The sequence below is a fragment of the Wickerhamiella sorbophila genome (assembly GCF_002251995.1).
Source record: "Wickerhamiella sorbophila strain DS02 chromosome Unknown contig3, whole genome shotgun sequence".
NCBI classification, from domain to species: domain Eukaryota; kingdom Fungi; phylum Ascomycota; class Dipodascomycetes; order Dipodascales; family Trichomonascaceae; genus Wickerhamiella; species Wickerhamiella sorbophila.
Window position 1 is genome coordinate 349,692 of NW_020194004.1, and position 19,928 is coordinate 369,619.

Below are 19,928 nucleotides of genomic sequence, written 5' to 3' on the forward strand. Positions count from 1 at the left end.
ATGACGGTGCCGGGTCCCGTTTTAGAATGGCTGTCGCAACAGCTGGCGCATGAATACGTGGATCCACCACGCTGTTTTACGGACTTTACTCAGGTCCTGCTAGCAATTCCGTCGCTGGTCCCCAAAACAGACGTGTATACCTCGGAAACGGGTCTGCCGGCGCTTCTCTTGAACCTCACAGGCCCTCTTCCCACCGTGATTGCTGGCCAAACCTACGGTATTCCTATCGAGGTATGGATTCCTAAACTTTATCCTTCCTCTCCACCCTTAATCTACGTTCGCCCCACCGCTAGTATGCGTATAGCGCCCAGCGACTACGTTGATACCAACGGCAAGTGTCTCTTCCAATGGACCCTGCAGACAGAGTTGATCGCAGTTCTGCGGATGCTTCAAGAGGTCTTCAGCTTTGCTCCACCGGTATACGCTGTCCAAGAGGTTCCCCAAGCCGCCACAGCGCCTCCGCAGTACACCAAGCAAGTGGTGCATCCAAAGCCAGACCCTGTACCATACAAACCCATCAAAGATATCATGAACAGTATCAATGACCCTGTTCCGCTTCCTGCTAATCCGGCCCCTCAAAAAGTTGACGCATTAAAACATCTAGAGGAGGCCCTGCAAGCTGTGTCCACTCAGATCCGTGACGAGGAAACCGCCAAAGACAGCCAGGCATTGCAGCACGCAAACGAAGTTCTGGATTGGATGGACCAAGCACTAGATGAAGAACAGGGCCAATTGGAAGCGGCCAAGCAGCAGTACGAAACAAACATTAGACTATTGAACGAGCGGATCGAACAGGCCGAAAAAGTCACCAAGGCAGCAAGGGCCCACGCAGATAAAAACTTACCGCTCGAGGAGTTGATCTACCCAGAAACACCCAACGACATGAAAGTGTTTAATGCCGCTACCGAAGACCGGGCCATTGGCGACACCATACATGCACTTGGGAAGGTTCTGGACAACGAAGCCATCCCAATTGATGTGTTTATAAAAAATGTCAGGTTCCTGGCCCGCCAGCAGTTCCTGGCCAGAGCTGAAGCTCTCAATTGTATTTAACTTGCACCTTACCCTTTTCCATTTCCCGAGATCTTGACCCATTACATAATCAGCACACTCTATAGGGTCGGAAACCTACGAAAAAAATTTTGTCAGCTCGAGAAAAAGTTTCAACATGTCCGAGCACATTATCAAGCCACAAGCAGCGGGCGAGAAGGCCGACACCTCTGAATGGCCTCTTCTTGTCAAGAACTACGACAAGCTGGTTACGCGGACCGGCCACTACACCCCGATCCCCGCCGGCAGCACTCCTTTGACGAGAGATCTTAAGAGCTACATTTCGTCCGGTGTGATCAACCTTGACAAGCCTGCGAATCCTTCTTCACACGAGGTTGTCGCTTGGATTAAGCGTATTCTGCGTGCCGAGAAGACCGGTCACTCTGGAACTCTGGACCCCAAGGTCACTGGCTGTCTTATTGTTTGCATCGACCGGGCTACTCGCCTGGTCAAGAGCCAGCAAGGCGCCGGTAAGGAGTACGTGTGCGTTTTGCGCCTGCACGAGGCTCTCAAGGACGAAAAGGAGCTTGGTCGCGCTATCGAGACTCTTACTGGTGCTCTGTTCCAGCGCCCTCCTTTGATTTCTGCCGTTAAGCGTCAGTTGCGTATCCGTACCATTTACGAGTCCAAGCTGTTTGAGTTCGATAACGAGCGCCAGCTTGCTGTTTTCTGGGCTTCTTGTGAGGCCGGTACTTATATGCGTACTCTGTGTGTCCACCTGGGCATGCTGCTCGGCGTTGGCGGCCACATGCAGGAGCTTCGTCGTGTCCGCTCTGGTGCCCTCAGCGAGAGCGACAACATGGTCACTCTCCACGATATTTTGGACGCCCAGTGGGTCTACGATAACAACCGTGATGAGAGCTATCTCCGTCGCTGCATCCGCCCGCTTGAGTCTTTGCTGCTTGGTTACAAGCGTATGGTGGTGAAGGACTCTGCCGTCAATGCTGTGTGCTATGGCGCCAAGCTCATGCTTCCCGGTTTGCTGCGCTACGAGCAGAATGTCGAGACCGGCGACGAGGTCGTTCTTATGACCACCAAGGGTGAGGCTATTGCTCTCGGTGTTGCCCAAATGTCGTCTACCGATTTGGCATCTTGTGACCATGGCGTCGCTGCCAAGGTCAAGCGCTGCATTATGGAGCGTGACACTTATCCTCGTCGCTGGGGTCTTGGTCCTATTGCTCAGAAGAAGAAGGAGCTCAAGGCCGCTGGCAAGCTTGACAAGTACGGCAACGTCAATGACAATACCCCTGACTCCTGGAAGAAGGACTACGTTGAGCACACTGGCGAGAACGCTCAGCCTAATCCTGTTGCTCCTGCCTCCGCTTCTGCACCGGTTGTTGCTTCCGAGCCTGATGTCGACATGAAGGACGAAGACGAGGACAAGAAGGAGAAGAAGGACAAGAAGGACAAGAAGGACAAGAAGGACAAGAAGGAAAAGAAAGAAAAGAAGGACAAGAAACGCAAGGCCGATGACGATGAGGGTTCTAAAAAGAAGGCTCGCAAAGAGTAAGTAATTTATGTAAAACTATATTGGCTTTTTTCTTTAAAAGTTATCTGCAATTGCTGCCTTTTGTGCGGAGGTCAGCGATGTGGGAGCGTCAACGACATATTCAATGACGAGGTCACCATGCTTTTTGGGATCCTTGCTCAGCGGCATACCCCGATCTGGATAGGAGACGGTAGTTCCTGATCGAAGGGGTGTGGATCTTGACAGCTTGAGTTTCTTGCCGTCAATGGTCTCGATGATTTTCTCGAATCCAAGCAAAGACTCCTTGAATGAAATGTTCACTTTCATATGCAGATTGTTCCCTTCGCGTTTAAAGTGTGGATCGGGCTTTTCCTCAACGATAAACACAACATCTTGAACCGAGCCGTCAGGTTGGACGTCACCTTTGCCAGCAAACGTGATCTTGGTTCCTGATTTCCAGCCAGGCTTGATATTAATTTCCAAAACTGTCGGTTCACGGGTGCCGCTTGCTGTACGACGGGTAATCTTCAGTTTCTTGGTCGTTCCCGTATAGAGATCACGCAGTGACACCGGAAGCTTCACTTCGTGAGGTTCGAGCGCGCGGGTACCTGCCCTTCGCTTGGCGCCACCACCCATGCAACTCATACCAGGCATTCCACCAGGCATTCCACCAGGCATGCCGCCAGGCATACCGCCGGCATAGCGGTAGTAGTCATCTTCGTCGCTGTCATCGTAGACACCGCCAGGCCCTGCCCGGCTGCTGCCGCCCATGCCGCCCATTCCGCCCATGCCGAATTGGTTGAAAATATTGAAAGCGTCTTCCATATTGAACGCGTGGCCACCACCACCGCCAGCATTAGTGCGGAACGTGTACGTACCGCCGTTACCGAACCCATTGAATGTCCCACCGTTGAAGCCTCCAAAGCCTCCGCCTGGCATTCCACCTGATCCGGCGCCGGCGCCGGCATTGAATTCGGGCATGGGTGGTTGGCCCGAACGGGCAGCCTCTAAGCCGTATTCGTCGTAGATCGCGCGCTTATCTTTGTCACTAAGAATGTCGAATGCCTCGGACAGCTCCTTGAACTTTTCCTCGTCACCAGTAGGCTTGTCGGGGTGGTATTTCAGTGCCATCTTCCGGTAAGCCTTCTTGAGTGCCGATTCATCGGCTGTGGGCTCGACTCCAAGTAAATTGTAAAGCTTTTTGTCTTTCACCATTATTGTGAGGTGTTACTTAAACTGGGGGGGTTGCTCCCTATAAAATTTCTAATGATATATAGTGGGGGAGATGGTGTGAGATAGGGTTAGGTCCACGGCCGAATGTTCGAAAGGTGTCTAGATCAGTCGAGAAAACAGGACTAGAAGAGACTTTGGCTAAAAGCGTTTTTTGGAATACCTATTTGAATTCGACTAGACGAGTTTGACGGTGCAGTGAAAATATTGGCCGGTTTGACGGGGGTTTATGGATCCACGTACCTGCCAAGCTATTGGGGTTTCAATGGCTACCTAGTGTCGATAGCAGCCATAAACAAACGTATCTAGCCTGCGATTGAACCTCCTACACACTGTCGTTCTCTATCTTCGCACCATATATATACGCTGAGCGGCTAGCCACCTAACGTAATCATCATGGCCGACAATGATATGTCGGTGATTTTGGCCTCTTCAGGCTACGACCAGACGGTCAAGTTCTGGGAGGCTCTGAGCGGAGTGTGCTCAAGAACTATACAGCACCAAGATGGCCAAGTTAACCGGATGGTCATCACGCCCGACAAAAAGTACCTGGCGTGCGCAGGCGCACGAACAGTACGACTCTACGACATCAAAAGCAATAATCCTAATCCTACGGTTACGTTTGAGGGACACACAAACAATGTTACCGCACTTGCTGTGCAGGCAGAGAGCAAATGGATGGTCACGGCGAGCGAGGACGGCACTGTCAAGGTCTGGGATATGAGAGCGGCCACTGTTCAGCGCAACTATCGACACAAAACGCCGGTAAACGACGTGGTGATTCACCCAAACCAGGGAGAGGTTATTTCGTGCGACCAGGAGGGCAATGTGCGCATCTGGGACCTGGGAGAGAACATCTGTACCCACCACCTTATCCCTGAAGAAGACGTTCCGGTCCGCAGCGTGAGTGTGGCATCCAATGGCACAATGCTAGTTGCAGGCAACAATAACGGCAATTGCTATGTCTGGAAAATGCTCAATTCCCGAGATATTACATCTCTGCATCCAATCACGAGGTTCAGGTCGCACTCAAAGTATATCACCAAGGTGTTGTTGAGTCCGGATGTGAAGCACCTGGCAACCTGTTCAGCAGACCACACGTCAAGGATATGGTCCACTGAGAACGATTTCAAAATGGAAACCGTGCTTCGCGGTCATCAACGGTGGGTTTGGGACTGCGCTTTCACGGCGGATAGTGCATACCTTGTGACTGCATGCAGTGATCACTATGTACGACTATGGGAGCTTTCAAGCGGTCAGATTGCTAGGCAATACCGCGGCCACCACAAGGGTGTTATTTCAGTAGCTCTTAATGACATTTAAATTTCCTCTGTTTCATGTGGCCCTAACCCGTTCTCAATTGGAATCTAACCAGACATTCCGTTAAGCGAGAGTCAGCGGCTTTCCCCAATTGGGGGGCTGGAGGGGTAGCTTGGGGGTAGAATAAAACAGGTTCCAGGTAGGCATTTGCCCGAACTATTGCATGCAAACCCCCTGTTCTAACAGCAACCCGGTTGGCAAACGTTCTCGATAGTTCTGTAACAAGCGAACTATTTTTAGTAGCTACCAAGGTTTCGATGAGCCCTTGCCTGCATATAACATGCAGGAAGCGTGGCGCGGCGGCTTGGGCCGAGTCGATACAAAGTACCACGAAAATTTAACCGACCCTTGGGGAAAACAACAGAATTGTTCCGAGATATTTTTTCATACTCGTGCACGGTACCTTACAGCCCTGTGCTGCTTAACGATCGTGATTTTCACCGATCCGCGTCGCGTGTATACTTTGTTCCCAAATTGGTAAATTACACAGGGTACCTGTGCAGATTTTGCTAAGAGGTGCAGGGGCGGCGGGTATATAAATACTCATGGGTAAGGGGGCTGGGAGACAAGTTTCTTAACAAGAACTACCATTCTCTTTATACATCCGACATGAAGTTCGCAGTTTCTTTCGCTACTCTTTCTGCTCTTTTTGCTGCTGCCTACGCAAATGCCAACGCTTTCACAACCCCTCTGGGTGGTGAAACATGGACCGCAGGCCAGACCGTCCACATTGCTTGGGCCAACGCTAGCGGCTCTACCGTCACTTTGGAGCTTGTCCAGGGCGAGTCTACCAACGTTCATGTTGCTGCTGTGATCACCAAGGACTACAAAAACACTGCCAACTCTAACGGTATTGTCAATGTCAACTGGGTCATTCCCACCTCGTTGACCGATGGCAAGTACGCTTTCGAGATCATAAACAACGACAACACCGACGAGGTCAACTACTCTGGTTGGATCATGATCGAGGGTGGTGCTAGCAACTCCTCTTCCGCCGCCGCCTCCACCACCTCGGCTGCTGCCAACAGCACTTTGGCCTCTTCGGTTCTCCCGACTGCCAACCTTTCCTCCTCGGCTGTCGCCAGCGCCAACTCTTCTTCCGTTGTCTTGTCCTCGGCCATCCCCACCGCTAATATCTCTACATCCATGAACATTTCCTCTTCGGCTGCTGCTTCTACTCCTGTCGTTAACAGCACCTCCGTGGCTAGCTCCGGTTCCGCCAAGGTTTCCAGCTCCAAGGCCGCATCTTCCAAGGAGGAGGCAAGCACCGCCACTCAGAAGCAGACCAAGACTGTTCTCCCCACCGCCTCCGAGTCTTCATCGCCTTCTGGGTCTGCCTCGGCCTCTTCTAGCAAAGCTTCCAGTGCCAACGCCGCTGCTGGCGCCTCCGTTGGCGTCGCCGGTATCATCGGTGCCGTTGCCTTTGCACTTTTGTAAAAATCCCTAGTCGTAATTTAATTATTCCTTTTCTTCAAAATCATTTGAAATGCAAATTTTACTTAACTGCGGTACGTTCACCGCTATGTGCTATAGTGTTTGAAGGGGGGTAGTAGTGGTGGACGTGAATTTTTAAACTTTTTTTTTAGTTGACTTCTGTACCCGGCTCACCATTCTGGACCTTTTCAGGCTGCAAAAAGCTATCGAGCTCCAACTGCCATGCCATATACTCGTCTACCCAGCACCGAATAACCCACCACGCGCCGAAGGACGAACAGCCACCACGGTTAAGATCACGAAGGGCGGCGGTAGCTACGGCGGAGCAGACGGTTTTGAACAGGGCAAGAGGCAGACGATGCATCACCCGCTTGGGCAGACCACCGAGGTATTGGGCCCAAGGGTCGAGAGTTTCATTGATGGTCATTCGGGATGCGTCCTCAGTCTTGTATTCGATCAGAAGGGTGGGGATTTCCTGAACAAGAATCTGGACGACCGCCGCTTGAGCACACGGTGCCTCACGAGCTGCCACGGGAGTGACATAGGCAGACCAGTCCTGTTTCATTTTCATGACTTCAACAGGGTTGAGGAGAATACGAGAAGCATTTTGAGCAGCATCGTTAGCACGAAGAAGACGATCGACCAGGTCTACAAATATTGCTGCTGCATCTTTCTTGGCAGCAACAAACTCTTCACAGACTTGACTGCCTTGGTTTTCAAGCTGGGTAGGCAAAGATGCAGCAAGAGCATGTAGTCCTTGGCTCACTTCCTGAGGAAGTGACTGCATGACCAAAGGAGCCAGCAGCAGGATCATCTCGCTGTACAATCGCCGATCTGTGTCGGCCATCCATCGAATTACGTCTGTTTGTTTAAGTAAACGCTGCACAGGAGCAGTAAGACCACGAATGAACCCATTAATAACGGAAAAAAACTTTTTGATATGCATATAGCGGAGTTGATCAAGTAGCGATCGACAGTGGGAAGTGTAAAGGGCTTGCAGAGTAGTGGCTGCATCGGGGTCAACTTCTGACGATAAATAGTCTCCGATTCGGGGGACAGTAAACTCTTCGAGAGAGCTTCCATTGGGTTTGAATTTTGTAGGAGCAAACAGGTTATGCTCCTGATTGGGGCCAACACCGCTGTTGGCATTTCCAGTTCCGCCGCTAACTGCCGCAGCTGCAGCAGCATGAACATAAGCGTTCATACTGTTAGGGTCCGAGCCGGGCGGATGACCTCCGTTTACATCTGCCGGAGCAGTCGACGGTGGTACCGCACCAGGCGGACCAGCGCCAGGACTGCTGGTGGATGCTGGATAGTCGAAGAGCTGTCTAGAATAGTCTCCATACTGAGCAGACATGGGCGTGGTTGATGGGGCCCGTTGAGTTCCCGGAGTGGTTTCTGGCGAAGGAGTGCGGGTGACCATCGAAGTGTTTGGGGTGGATCCGGTGGCATTTGCATCGTTGCCCACCAAACAGACACCACAATAGTGATATTTGGAATGACCACGAACACCCAGCCTTCGAGTTTTGATTTCGGGGAACACAATACGGACCAGCTTGCCGAAACCAGCCGGATTCAAGGGCTTGAGATTGAGCTCCGCACATAACGTGACATAGCGAGCATAAACTCGGTTTCTTGGAACGTTGCCGTCCTTTTTTTTTTCGCAGGCTCGTAAAAGCCAGGTCATACCGAAGACCTGCCGGGATTTTTCAGCTACTGGACCCTCTTCGTCTTCGCGAACGTGCTGAGCACAACGTTCTAGTGGGTATCGTAGCGAATGAACAGCTGCACGGCGCAGTTCTGTGTCAGGCTCGTCATCATTTGTATCATTAGGCGTAGGCGAGACTCTAGATCCCGGGGGAGGGACCGATGCAACGTGTAAAATTTTGCGTTTGGTGTTACGGCGTTGGATGGCCACAGCGGCGGCGGCGGCGGCGGCAGCAGAGGAATTCGATACGCCCATTGTTGCAGAATTCGGTGGTGCTGGCGATCCGGACATCATCATTACTGGTGGAGGGTCCATGCTGGGGTGGTGACCATGAGCCGCACCAGACGGAAGGGTTCCATACAATGTAGAGGTATCTAAAGGCATACCATTAGAACTAATAGCCACGCCGTCTTCACGGATTATAAGACCATTATCACCTGACGAAGGCTTGTGAGGAACAGCTTGGGCAGACATTGGATGAGGGCCAGCTGCGTGATGGGGCATGGGAGGGCGCCCTGGCGGGGCGCCAGGTACCTGGTTAGGACCCGGGCCACCAGGGATATGCTGCATTTGCTGGGCGGACGATGCGGGAGGAGCAGCGCCGGACGCCTGGTTGTCGTAAACATCGAATTGAGGAGGTGGGTAGTCGACATAAGAACCCGACGCTGCGCCCAACTGCTGTTGATCAGAAATTTTGTACTGCAACGGATGTGGTTGCTTCGGTGACCCTGTATCCATGATTCAAAGTTTATTCAAAAAGGCAGGAACAGAGTATTTATGTAGAAATCTCCAGAGGACTCGAAGGGAATCGGGTATCGAGGATGCGTCGACAAGCCAGCAATTAGCGACCACTATAGGTACTCAAAGGGAGGGAAAAAGCAAATCGGGAGCGTACAGAGACTCGATTCGGAGTGGGAACAATTATTTCCCACGGTATTAACGGTGTTTTAGCGAAAAAAAATAACAAGTTCTTCCCTCGAGAAAAAAAACGAAAGAAATGTCAAGAGATGATCGTGAACACCTTCAAAGTCGAAAATAAAAAAACTTGGGGTGTGCTAAATATCTCCAGCACGATTCCTTGATGCTCACGTGGCAGACCAGATGCTTGTAGAGGGCAAGAAGGCGGTTAGTTCAGCTCTTTTTAGCTTGTCCTTTTCCGTAACACTGAATGAAGGTCGAAGGGTGGAGGAAAAAATTACGTGTGAAGGGGTACGGGGAAAATGCTGCGTGGTGTGAGATCCGGGGGATTCGACGAGGAGACGAGCTCTATTAATAAAACAGCCGCACAGAAAAGATTTGAAAAGTAATGATTGTTTATAGACGGAAACAATCGAGGGGACGGCACGCTGGTTGTTGGGGAGGCAGGCGTCTTGGGGTAGCTTCCCTAGATCTGCAGGCCCCAGCTGCAGCTAGGGCCCTTGCTGCCGCCAGGAAATTATGCTGATTAGTATTGAGAACGGTATTGAATTGGATAATAATATTCTTGATGTTTAAGATGGGATTGGGTGAGCTACGGAGGGGTTGACTCGAGAGGTGGCCCCATTGGGGGGGATCGGCAGAACATCAGCTCGATGATTGGCAGTCATTGAAGTGGTCATCTTGGGCTGTATCAAAATTAGCATTGCCCGCAAAATACCTCGCTCCAGACGTTCTGCGGGCGATTGCGATTGCTATAGAAGATAGTGTAATTTATCGCGACTCAACCACCTGTGCGGCCTAGCAAGCGATTGGAAGAACCTTATTTCCCAGGTCGATTGATGTAGACAAAAACGTTGTTTTGGCGAGCCAGCCGTAACTAGGGGGATTAGCGACGCGCGTGCAGTTGGCGAGCGGCGGCCGCTCGCCCGCCCTGTTACATAATGAGAGAATAATAGGATGGGCCCGCCAGATTCTGGGAAAGGGCGGCGTTTCAGGGTACGGGGGTGGGTAGTTGGACAAAGCCACCCACCCTGCGTTAGGGCTCAGGTCTGGGCCAGTCACGCAAACCCACTCTGCGCACGCACTGTGGTATAATCCCAAGATCAGGTCGTTAAACATTTCACATCCCTAAACATGCCCGCCAAGGTTCCTTCGCACCAGGACGTCTTCCCCCCTGAGACGCTGCTGAAGAAGCGCAAGAACGCCGCTGCTCTCCAGGAGAAGAATAAGGTTAAGGCCGAGAACCGCAAGGCCGCTTCCAAGGAGAAACGGGCCACCATTTTCGCTCGTGCCGAGAAGTACATTAAGGAGTACCGCGACACCGAGCGTGAGCAGATCCGCCTCAAGCGTGCTGCTCGTGCTGAGGGCAAGGTCTACGTCCCTGCTCAGGAGAAGCTCGTCTTCGTTATCCGCATCAAGGGTATCAACAAGATCGCTCCCAAGCCCCGCAAGGTCCTCCAGCTCTTGCGTCTCACTCAGATCAACTCTGGTGTCTTTGTTCGCCTCAACAAGGCCACCTCTGAGCTCCTCCGTATTGTCGAGCCCTACGTGACCTACGGTTACCCCAACCTCGCCTCGGTCCGCCAGCTCGTCTACAAGCGTGGTTACGGTAAGGTCAACAAGCAGCGCATTGCCCTTTCCGACAACGCCATCATCGAGGAGTCTCTCGGCAAGTACGGCATCATCTGCGTCGAGGATCTTATCCACGAGATCTACACCGTCGGCCCTAACTTCAAGCAGGTTAACAACTTCTTGTGGCCCTTCAAGCTCTCCAACCCTACCGGCGGCTGGGGTGTTCGCCGCAAGTTCAAGCACTTCATCGAGGGTGGTGCTCTTGGCAATCGCGAGGAGAACATCAATGCTCTCATCAAGGCTCAGAATTAAATGTTGGTAGGCATTGATATATATATTTGCAATGCAAAAAAGTAATCATTTCTCGTATTCCCTTATGGCTTCCTCCTCTTAGTAAGATAGATCCATCACCCTGCCTCAACCCCGGACCTTCGCCGGCCCGCATGCCTGCCGCGGCATCTCGGTAAGCGAATATATCCCCACATTTAACTTTTCACCTCGTAACTGCATATCCACACAATGCCCGCCACGCAGAACTTCCCCATTGGTTCTGACGAGAACTTGCTCAGGTACGAAGAGAAGGATGCGTACCATCTTTTAATGTTCACCTCGCCTCCCGACAACCGTTTCTCTCCGGAGTTCGCTCCAGCGTTCATCCAGGCCATCACATGGATTCAGACCGAGTGCGAGCCCAAGCCCCTGGTCACCACCTCGTCCACACCGAAGTTCTACTCCAATGGCCTTGACTTTGAGCGTGCTGTCGCCACCCCTGGCTTCTTCAATGACGCTTATTACCCTATGATGAGGGTTATGCTCGAGTTCCCTTGGCCAACCGTTGCTTGGGTCAATGGCCACGCCTTTGCTGCCGGCTTTATGATTTCTGCTTGTCACGACTATATTGTCATGAATGGCGAGAAGGGCTACCTGTGCATGAACGAGCTCGAGTTTGGCGCACCTTTGCTGCCTCCGATGATGTCTATCTTCCGTGTTCGTTATGGCACCCAACTCGCCCACAAGATCGCTCTGACTGCTCACCGCTTCACTGGTAAAGAGGCTCTGAGCGACGGGCTGATTACCGCCTTGGGTGCGTTGCCAGAAGTCGAGGAAATCGTCAACAAGGTCTCCAAGTTCGCTGGCAAGGTCTCGTACGGTGCTATCCGTAAAGAGCTTTTCCGCGAGGTTCTCAACGACACTCTGAACTATAACGAAGATACCGAAAAGCTTTCTGCTAGCACGGCCCGTGAGGAGGAGTTTTACGAGAAAATCGTCAATGAGTATCGCGCCAAGCTTTGAAAAAGTCGTAACGTAACGTGTTTAAACATACATAAATTAGAGATCGTTGTTACCTAAATCAGAAGTTTGTTCCCAATCCAATTGGTTCGATCGAATGATTTCATCTAATGCCATTGTCAGTTTCTCCATTTTGCCCAAACTCTCCCCAGACCGATGTCCTGGTTTGAAGCTGGGCTTGAAATCAGAATCCGGAGGAGTGCCACCGCCCGATGAAAATGAGGGCGTTCTAGAGGCCTCCATGTTTGGTGTTCGGTTGCCCAGCGACGGGGCGCGGAAGCCATGACCAGCTTGCAGGCGTTTGGCCAAATTGTACCAATCTAAGCTTTGCTGGGAAAACCGCTGCTGGAGTGACTCTACAGCAGAACTCAAGTCTTCCTCGGTAATAACGTCCGTACTGCCCTCGACATTTTCTTCATATGGCAGCAGCTCGTCGTGACCGCCGCTGGTGACCCATGGATGCTCTCTGAGCTCATTCAAACTGATTCTGGTATTAGCGTCTTTGCACAAAATCCGCTTGAAAAGATCCTTGAGCTCTGGGCTGCAACCTGTGCCAATCTCGGGCTCTTCATTAAGAATCTTGCAGTACAGTTCGTCGAGGCAATTGGCCTCGAAGGGCAGTCTGCCGTGGCTCATGTAGAATAGCGTCACACCCATGGCCCAAATGTCCGCTTTGCGACCACTGATTTTTTTAGGGAGCACTACAGGTTGCTTAGCACCACCCCCAGAGATCAAAGCAAGCTCTGGGCTCATGTATGCTGGTGATCCTACACAGCCCTGGACAGTATCATTTTCCGAGGCTCTGTCGAACATTTCCGACACTCCGAAGTCGGCAATCTTCAAGACATCGTCGTCGCTAAGTAAAACATTGTCTGCCTTGATATCGCGGTGAGCGATTCCCTGGGCATGCAAGTATTCTACGCCCAAAATCATGTCTCTGAAATACAGCCGACAGCGTTCCTCATCAAGAGGCGTTGCCTTTCCGTCATAGTTGCACTCTGGGGGCATAATGGTGCCTTTATCACACCACTCAATCACCATGAACAGTTTGTCGCTTCTTTGGTCGTCAATAACTTCGTGGAGCGCTACTAAATTTGGGTGGTCAATTCGCTTCATGATGGCGACTTCTCCACGAATCAATCCTCCAGCGGTTGCAGGAGTCCACATTGCTGCGGCAGAATGGCCCTGGCGCCGCATCTGCATCATCACTTTGCGATTGAGCTTGAGCAAGCGCGTCTTGGAGTACTCCTTGATTGCAAAGGCCGTGTTGGTTTCAACGTCGACCGCCTCGTAAACCAAGCCATAGGAGCCGTGACCAACAACTCTTCGAACAAGATACTGGTTCACAAATCGACCCCGCGAGTCCTCTGAGAACGCCAGGCTTGGCGTCTCTTTTACCATGCGGGGTTCAGCGCTTTGTAAACGGAAGTGATGCCGCGCAGGACTCAGCGTGGGGGCAGAAGGCAGTGAGTAAAACCGCTGGAGAACGGGCCGCGTCGGCCGTAAATTAGCAGGCCCTGGCAGCTTCAGTTGTCCCGGCGTTGCTGCCGCCGCCGCTGGCTCCTGGGCGTCCGCATTGAGAGCCGGGCGCGGAGCGGGCGGGGGTGGAACGGTGAGAGAAAGGTTTGCAGTTGCGTCCGCCGCCGTATCCAGTAGCGTGGAGTCTGAATAGTCAACAATAATTCGCGGAACAGCCATCTCAGACGCTGCTCGGTCGTGAACGGGGGGTCTCTGCAGCCCGGGCGGCGTCAATACGGGCTCGGACACTGTGGGCTCCAAGGGGCAAAGTAAGGTCATACAAACTGATATATATAATTCTTTTCTCCCCGGACGGCCTCTACTAGCACTTGATTTATTCAAGCCTGTCACCCAGTGCTGTTTTGCACGTCGTCCTCTTTCTCAAGTTCAGTGGTGGTCTGAGAACAAGTTGGGAGTGGCCGTCCCTCCACCAGCCTTTGGAGAAATCAGGGCAGCGGGGTTTGTGACGTCCCGCAAAGTAAGCTCCCCCAGGGTGTTCTGTGTGCTGCATTTCTGCATAAGCGCTGCATAAGCGTTCGACAATTTTCTATACGTGCTGAAAAAACCACCCAGTCTGGAAAGATCGGCGGCCACATCAGCACACATAAGCCGAGCTATGCGTATCAAGCCGTCGGATCTCTGGAAAGTTCGCGATAGGCGCATTCGCTCGCTGCTACCGGCGCTTCGGTCGACGGATGCAGCCGCCCGGGAGCTGCGATGGATATCAGCTGAGATCCAGGGTCCACCCGGAAAAATTACGCAAATCTGCAAACTGAGGGGCCAGGGTGTACCCTTACAGTATTTGCTGGGCACCCAGCCGTTCGGGCCTCTGGAAATCCTGTGCCGGCGTAAAGTGCTAATTCCTCGCTGGGAGACCGAAGAATGGGTGATGGAGCTGGCTCCCACCCTTGCTGCACATACTTCGTTCGTGGACGTATGTACAGGTACGGGGTGCATTGCGTTTTTACTGGAAAAGCTCACGACAATTCGCGGCACCGCATGCGACATTTCCCCTCATTCCGAGCGAGTGTTCCAGCTCAATAAAACCCACCTGGGCTTGCAGTCGACATTTTTCCGGCACGACTTGTACAATCCTCTTTCTGTGAAAGCAGACTTGGTGGTCGCAAATCCGCCATATATCCCCAACCTTACCGACGCTGATTTTTCAGTCAGCATGTATGAACCGAGGCTGGCCCTGGTTGGTGATCTTCCGGTGTACGAGGCATTGATTGACCGGGTAATTGAAGCCCAGGCCAAGAATGCTGTGTTTGAGGTCGGGTCTGGACACCAGATCGAGTTCTGCTGCAACAAATTCCGCAAACTGGGCTGGGAAGCTCAGGGCAGACTCGATGGTGCAGGTAATCCCCGCACCGTGTGGGCAAAGCATCCAGACTCTGTATTAGACTGGACGACAGTGAAACTGCCGCTGTACGAATAAAGACTTCTAAGGTTGTATAATTTATAAAGTTCGGTTTAGAGCTTGGCATCGACTGGGGTGTAAACTGTATCGTTTTTGCGCGCCCGCAAAGTTCGACGAATGATTTTGCCGCTCACAGACTTCGGGATCTGGTCAACAATGACAATACCGCCCCAGAGTCGTTTGTGTTTAGAAACGAGTGAGTTGAACCAAGATAGGATTTGCTCGACGTCGGCTTCTGGACGTAGGACCAAAAAGGCTCGAGGGTTCTCGGTTGTTTCGGTTTCGTCAAGAACCCCAATGACTGCAGCCTCTATAACGTGCTCGTGGGTAAGTAGAATCCCTTCGAGCTCTGCAGGTGCCACCTGGTGGCCCTTTGACTTGATCAGCTCCTTGAGGCGGTCAACGATGAAATACTGGCCTGTCTCGTCGATTCTGGCAACGTCGCCAGTGCGTAGCCAGCCTTCATGGAAGGCTGCATTGTTGGCCTCTGGGTTTTTATAATAGCCCAGCATAACATTTGGACCGCGCAGCCATAGCTCACCAGGCTGCCCGGGCGGAACATCCGTCAGCGTCTCTGGATCAACAAGCCGGGCTCTCATATTAGGGATAAGCCAACCAATTGAATTGTTATACATGTGACGAGACATGTATCCGACCATATGGGAGTAAGGAGAGACTTCGGTCAAACCATAGGTCTGGTTAAACACAACCTCAGGCAGTCTCTCCCGACACAACTTCAGGGTCGAAGCTGCAAGGGGTGCTGCTCCGCTAACAACGACTTTGAGGTGTTTGCCAACCGGATACTTGTCGACCAAAGGTGATTTTGCCAACATGAGTACCATAGGGGGCACCGCAGCGAAATAGCCAACGTCATATTCACAGATGCTTTTGAGCAGGTGCTCGAAATCAAAGCCATCAAACACCACCATAGTCTGAGCCAAATAAGGCATGGCCCATAAATAGGAAACAAGACCATAACTGTGGCTGAAAGGCAGCAAGGCCACGGTACGCGTGCGACATTGAAACAGTCTACCACCTGTTCCAGCCAGCTGTCGAATCTGGGCATTTAGATTGCGATGCGTGATTTGCACGGCCTTGGGAAGACCAGTGGTTCCTGAAGAAAAGCACAGATAAGCAGGATGAATGCGATCATTGAGCTGAACAGGGTCGAACTCAAGCGCGCTTTCGTCTGCTAGCAGCCGTTTGATATCGGAGATGGCCTGCTCCAAAGTCAGAACGCGGGTTTTGGTGCCCGCTTCAGCGATCGCCCGGCGGGTGATTGAGATGTTTTTGACAGTGCATACAATCAGCTTGGTTGAGGTCATTTTGAGTTGGTAGGCGAGCTCACTGACCGTGTAATTGGCGTTGGCCGGGCAGATGATACCCCCTAAACCCACGATTCCGAAATGGACGGGCTGCAAGTATATCGAATTGCTAGTGAAAATACTGACAACGTCGCCTTTAACAACACGGTAACGACGCGCCAAAAGAGCCATATAGCGACGTGCTGCGGTGTGAAGCTCAGAAGCAGTGAGCTGCTCACCCGTGTAAGAGTCAAGCATGACTACGGTGTTCGGGAACTGGGCGAGGTGTGGGGACTCAAAGTAATGGGCCACACAATTGGCCTTGGGGACATATATATCAGGCAACGGAGAGCGATATACGATCATATTGACAGAGTACAAGATAAAAGTGCGGGGTATTCTCTGCGGGTAAGAATTTATATAACCAGTGTCAGTATGCAGGGCTTACATTACTACGCAGAATGCGGAGAAGCGGAGAAAAACCGGGGTGCTATGCGGCGGTGCGATGATTATGCATCGATTGCCGGTGTGTCTGGACTGATTTCCTGGCCATCTACAGGTGCAATTTGAGCGGGCTCAGGGGTTGGTGTGGCAGAGGCGGTGGTTTTCGCCTTTTTTCGCCGGTTGCTTATCTTGCCTACAGCGTTGACTGCTCGGTTCGGGTGCACTCTCAACGCACTGAGCAAATAGCCGCCGTATCCCCGCGAAGTCATGAGGGGGTGAATACGGCCAGGTAACGTCTGGTATTTACGAACACGAGTCTCCATGATAGTGGGGGCCAAAACTCGGTTCTCTTTCTGCAAAGCCAGCGTCGTTTCCACAAGCACTTCTTTGAACTCGGAGTACAGTACAATCGGACGCGATCCGCCCACAAACCGCAGCAGCTGCGGGATTAGCGTCGGCAGATCCAGGAGGGTCATTACCATCAAAGCATCAAAACCACAAGTGTCGGCTCGTTTCAGAATTTCTTTGTGATTTTCTTCGCGTTGTTTCGCTCTGTAATACTGTCGGCGATGGGACGGCTTGAGGTCCTCCAGTTCTTCTGCCGTCTTTGTTCGCACAGGCTCCGACTCCTCGGGGTGAAACAGCTCGAGCCAATTGATGGTCTTGATCATTCGCTCGCGCTCTTCCTCGCTAAGAACAAGGTACTTGAGACAGTCGAGATTAGGATGCTCGTTCTCGTGAACTAGGGTAATCGTGCCCTCTCCTCCTATGCGTTCGAGGATGGCTGCAACAAGCACGCCGGGAGTTTCGTCAACAACAAGGTAGTTGCCGCCAGGACGGATGTTGCCCATATTCAGAGCTAGGGCTAGAGTTTCAGGGCTAAGATTGTAAATCCGTGTGGGATCCTTGTCCAAATAAATATCAATCAGCTCGGTGCTGCCGATCGCATAAGGCGTGAACTGCTGGAGAAACTTCTGCTTTTTGCGCTTCAGATACTTTTCTTTGGAGTACTCGGTTTTGTGCTCGAAGGCAGCATGTCCCTCCATGACTTTGGCAATAATCTCCGCGCCGGAAACACCTTGGCTCTTGAGGGCTTCGATCTCTTCAGACGTCAGCTGCTGCATGCCCGTCGCAGTGATCTTGTGACCCGTCATGGCCTGCTCTGCTCCCATCTGGTCGTCTTCATCAAACTCAATAGTGTTATCAACTAGACTTAGCTTCATACCGGAATCAATTTCGTAGGTAAATCCGAATGGATCGCCGATAATGTCGTCGGCCCTAAACGAGCCAAACTTGCCTAGTGAAATGATACTGCCCGGCTCGACTTTCACAACCTTGATGTTTTGTGAGGGCAGTCTTAAAAGAATCAGCTGATTCGCTTGAATATTTAGCGGCTCCATCTCGGGTATTCTAGTTGGCCTTTTCCCCTAAATATGCTGGAGTGAAATTCTCTTGGCTTAGATAATTTTTTTCCCATCTAAAACTTTTTTGAAAAATGGGACGTCGGGCTAAACAGAAGCAAGCGGCCCCTCCTAGTCTTGAGGAATTCCGCGGTGAAAAGCGCAAGGAGCCTGAGAAGCCCAGCCGCCGTGCTTTGAAGCGTGCCAAAAAGCTTGAAGCCGAGAAAAAGGCCAAAACCGAGCCCACCACCCCTAAAAACGACGACGAGTACGACAGCGACGAACTCGAGGAGGCTAGCGCCGATCTTTTCGAAGACAGCGATAATGACGATGATCAGGTACGTCCTATGTTCAGCGACGATGAGGGCGACAATGACCAGCTCGAACAGATGAATCAGTCAACTGCTCTTCACTTTATGGATAGCGACGAGGACGAAGAAGATCAGGAGGAACAGGATGAGTTCGACTTTGGCTCAGAGTCCGAGGAAGAGGACCCCGATTCTGATGAGGATGAGGATCAGGACGGCGATGAAGAGGAAGAAGAAGAAGTCGAAGATCGCTATGTTGAAGATGACGAAGAACAGGCTCAAGAAGGCGAGGGAGACCTCACTTTGCCGTCTATCCGTATTCGTATCATGGAAACCGTCAAGATTCTCGAGAACTTTGCCGATATGAACAAAGGAAAGAGCCGCTCGTTTTACACTGATCGCCTGCTAAGTGATATCTGTGACTACTACGGCTACTCTCCTTTCTTGGCCGAGAAATTCTTCCAGTTATTCAATCCCGCCGAGGCTATTGAGTTCTTCGAGGCTAACGAGGTTCCTCGTCCAATGACGATTCGCACAAACACTCTCAAGACCCGCCGCCGGGATCTTGTTCAGACCCTAATCAACCGTGGTGTCAATCTTCAGCCCATCGGTACTTGGACCAAGGTTGGTTTGCAAGTTTTTGATTCGCAAGTGCCTATTGGTGCCACTCCTGAGTACTTGTCTGGTCATTATATTCTACAGGCTGCTTCTTCATTCTTGCCTGTCATGGCCCTTGAGCCTCAGGAGAATGAGCGTATCCTCGATATGGCCGCTGCACCTGGTGGCAAAACCACGTACATCTCCGCTCTCATGAAAGATACTGGTGTTGTTTTTGCCAACGATGCCAACAAAGCTCGTACCAAGTCTCTCATCGCCAATATCCACCGTCTTGGTTGCACCAACACCATTGTCTGCAACTATGACGCTCGCCAGTTCCCTAAGGTCATTGGCGGTTTCGATCGTGTGCTTTTGGATGCCCCTTGCTCTGGTACTGGTGTCGTGTCCAAGGATCCTGCTGTAAAGACCAACCGTACAGAAAAGGATTTCATTCAGCTTCCGCATCTGCAGAAGCAGTTACTGCTTTGTGCAATCGATTCTGTTGACGAGAAGAGCGCGGGCGCCACTATTGTTTATTCTACATGCTCGGTTATGGTCGAAGAGAACGAAGCAGTCGTTGATTATGTCCTACGCAAGCGACCTAATGTGCAGATTGTAGACACCGGACTCGAAATCGGTAAAGAGGGCTTTACCTCTTTCCGTGGCAAGACTTTTAACCCCAAGCTTAAGTTGACTCGTCGTTACTACCCCCACACTTATAACGTTGATGGCTTCTACGTTGCCAAGTTCAAGAAGATTGGGCCTTCCCCTGTTTCTGCCAATGGAGCCAAGGAGAAGGATCTCACCGAGGAGCTCACCCAGCCATTTGCCGAGTTCGATGAGGAGGCTGATGAGCAGTTTGTCGAGCAGTCACTCAAACGCGCTCAACGTAAAAAGGGTCATAACCCCAGGGCTCTGCGGCCTGGTAAAAAGCAGTAGACTATTAA

The 19,928-nt window shown here is 51.7% G+C and overlaps 13 protein-coding genes across 13 annotated transcripts; 8 read left to right on the forward strand and 5 right to left on the reverse strand.

Annotated features, from left to right (window-relative positions):
* On the forward strand, positions 1–1,053 carry B9G98_02049 (hypothetical protein; the record flags this gene model as incomplete). Its single annotated transcript, XM_024808606.1, has 1 exon — positions 1–1,053. One exon carries the CDS (start codon positions 1–3, stop codon positions 1,051–1,053), a length of 1,053 nt encoding a protein of 350 aa, XP_024664374.1.
* A 115-nt stretch (positions 1,054–1,168) lies between these two features.
* On the forward strand, positions 1,169–2,560 carry B9G98_02050 (Centromere/microtubule-binding protein CBF5; the record flags this gene model as incomplete). The annotated part of the gene is made up of 1 exon (XM_024808607.1): positions 1,169–2,560. The coding sequence occupies one exon, from the start codon at positions 1,169–1,171 to the stop codon at positions 2,558–2,560; it is 1,392 nt and encodes a 463-aa protein (XP_024664375.1).
* Positions 2,561–2,593: 33 nt separating this feature from the next.
* On the reverse strand, positions 2,594–3,733 carry B9G98_02051 (Protein SIS1; the record flags this gene model as incomplete). The annotated part of the gene is made up of 1 exon (XM_024808608.1): positions 2,594–3,733. The coding sequence occupies one exon, from the start codon at positions 3,731–3,733 to the stop codon at positions 2,594–2,596; it is 1,140 nt and encodes a 379-aa protein (XP_024664376.1).
* Positions 3,734–4,144: 411 nt separating this feature from the next.
* B9G98_02052 (Target of rapamycin complex subunit LST8) lies at positions 4,145–5,071 on the forward strand (the record flags this gene model as incomplete). The annotated part of the gene is made up of 1 exon (XM_024808609.1): positions 4,145–5,071. The coding sequence occupies one exon, from the start codon at positions 4,145–4,147 to the stop codon at positions 5,069–5,071; it is 927 nt and encodes a 308-aa protein (XP_024664377.1).
* Positions 5,072–5,677: 606 nt separating this feature from the next.
* B9G98_02053 (hypothetical protein) lies at positions 5,678–6,505 on the forward strand (the record flags this gene model as incomplete). The annotated part of the gene is made up of 1 exon (XM_024808610.1): positions 5,678–6,505. The coding sequence occupies one exon, from the start codon at positions 5,678–5,680 to the stop codon at positions 6,503–6,505; it is 828 nt and encodes a 275-aa protein (XP_024664378.1).
* Positions 6,506–6,650: 145 nt separating this feature from the next.
* B9G98_02054 (Transcriptional regulator RFX1) lies at positions 6,651–8,948 on the reverse strand (the record flags this gene model as incomplete). Its single annotated transcript, XM_024808611.1, has 1 exon — positions 6,651–8,948. The coding sequence occupies one exon, from the start codon at positions 8,946–8,948 to the stop codon at positions 6,651–6,653; it is 2,298 nt and encodes a 765-aa protein (XP_024664379.1).
* A 1,314-nt stretch (positions 8,949–10,262) lies between these two features.
* B9G98_02055 (60S ribosomal protein L7) lies at positions 10,263–11,012 on the forward strand (the record flags this gene model as incomplete). The annotated part of the gene is made up of 1 exon (XM_024808612.1): positions 10,263–11,012. One exon carries the CDS (start codon positions 10,263–10,265, stop codon positions 11,010–11,012), a length of 750 nt encoding a protein of 249 aa, XP_024664380.1.
* A 207-nt stretch (positions 11,013–11,219) lies between these two features.
* Positions 11,220–11,993, forward strand: B9G98_02056 (Enoyl-CoA delta isomerase 1, peroxisomal; the record flags this gene model as incomplete). Its single annotated transcript, XM_024808613.1, has 1 exon — positions 11,220–11,993. The coding sequence occupies one exon, from the start codon at positions 11,220–11,222 to the stop codon at positions 11,991–11,993; it is 774 nt and encodes a 257-aa protein (XP_024664381.1).
* A 36-nt stretch (positions 11,994–12,029) lies between these two features.
* Positions 12,030–13,787, reverse strand: B9G98_02057 (Serine/threonine-protein kinase GRIK2; the record flags this gene model as incomplete). The annotated part of the gene is made up of 1 exon (XM_024808614.1): positions 12,030–13,787. One exon carries the CDS (start codon positions 13,785–13,787, stop codon positions 12,030–12,032), a length of 1,758 nt encoding a protein of 585 aa, XP_024664382.1.
* A 337-nt stretch (positions 13,788–14,124) lies between these two features.
* B9G98_02058 (Mitochondrial N(5)-glutamine methyltransferase MTQ1) lies at positions 14,125–14,946 on the forward strand (the record flags this gene model as incomplete). Its single annotated transcript, XM_024808615.1, has 1 exon — positions 14,125–14,946. The coding sequence occupies one exon, from the start codon at positions 14,125–14,127 to the stop codon at positions 14,944–14,946; it is 822 nt and encodes a 273-aa protein (XP_024664383.1).
* Positions 14,947–14,981: 35 nt separating this feature from the next.
* Positions 14,982–16,598, reverse strand: B9G98_02059 (putative 4-coumarate--CoA ligase 2; the record flags this gene model as incomplete). The annotated part of the gene is made up of 1 exon (XM_024808616.1): positions 14,982–16,598. The coding sequence occupies one exon, from the start codon at positions 16,596–16,598 to the stop codon at positions 14,982–14,984; it is 1,617 nt and encodes a 538-aa protein (XP_024664384.1).
* A 143-nt stretch (positions 16,599–16,741) lies between these two features.
* Positions 16,742–18,076, reverse strand: B9G98_02060 (tRNA (adenine(58)-N(1))-methyltransferase non-catalytic subunit TRM6; the record flags this gene model as incomplete). The annotated part of the gene is made up of 1 exon (XM_024808617.1): positions 16,742–18,076. One exon carries the CDS (start codon positions 18,074–18,076, stop codon positions 16,742–16,744), a length of 1,335 nt encoding a protein of 444 aa, XP_024664385.1.
* A 95-nt stretch (positions 18,077–18,171) lies between these two features.
* Positions 18,172–19,920, forward strand: B9G98_02061 (hypothetical protein; the record flags this gene model as incomplete). The annotated part of the gene is made up of 1 exon (XM_024808618.1): positions 18,172–19,920. The coding sequence occupies one exon, from the start codon at positions 18,172–18,174 to the stop codon at positions 19,918–19,920; it is 1,749 nt and encodes a 582-aa protein (XP_024664386.1).
* Positions 19,921–19,928: the final 8 nt, after the last annotated feature.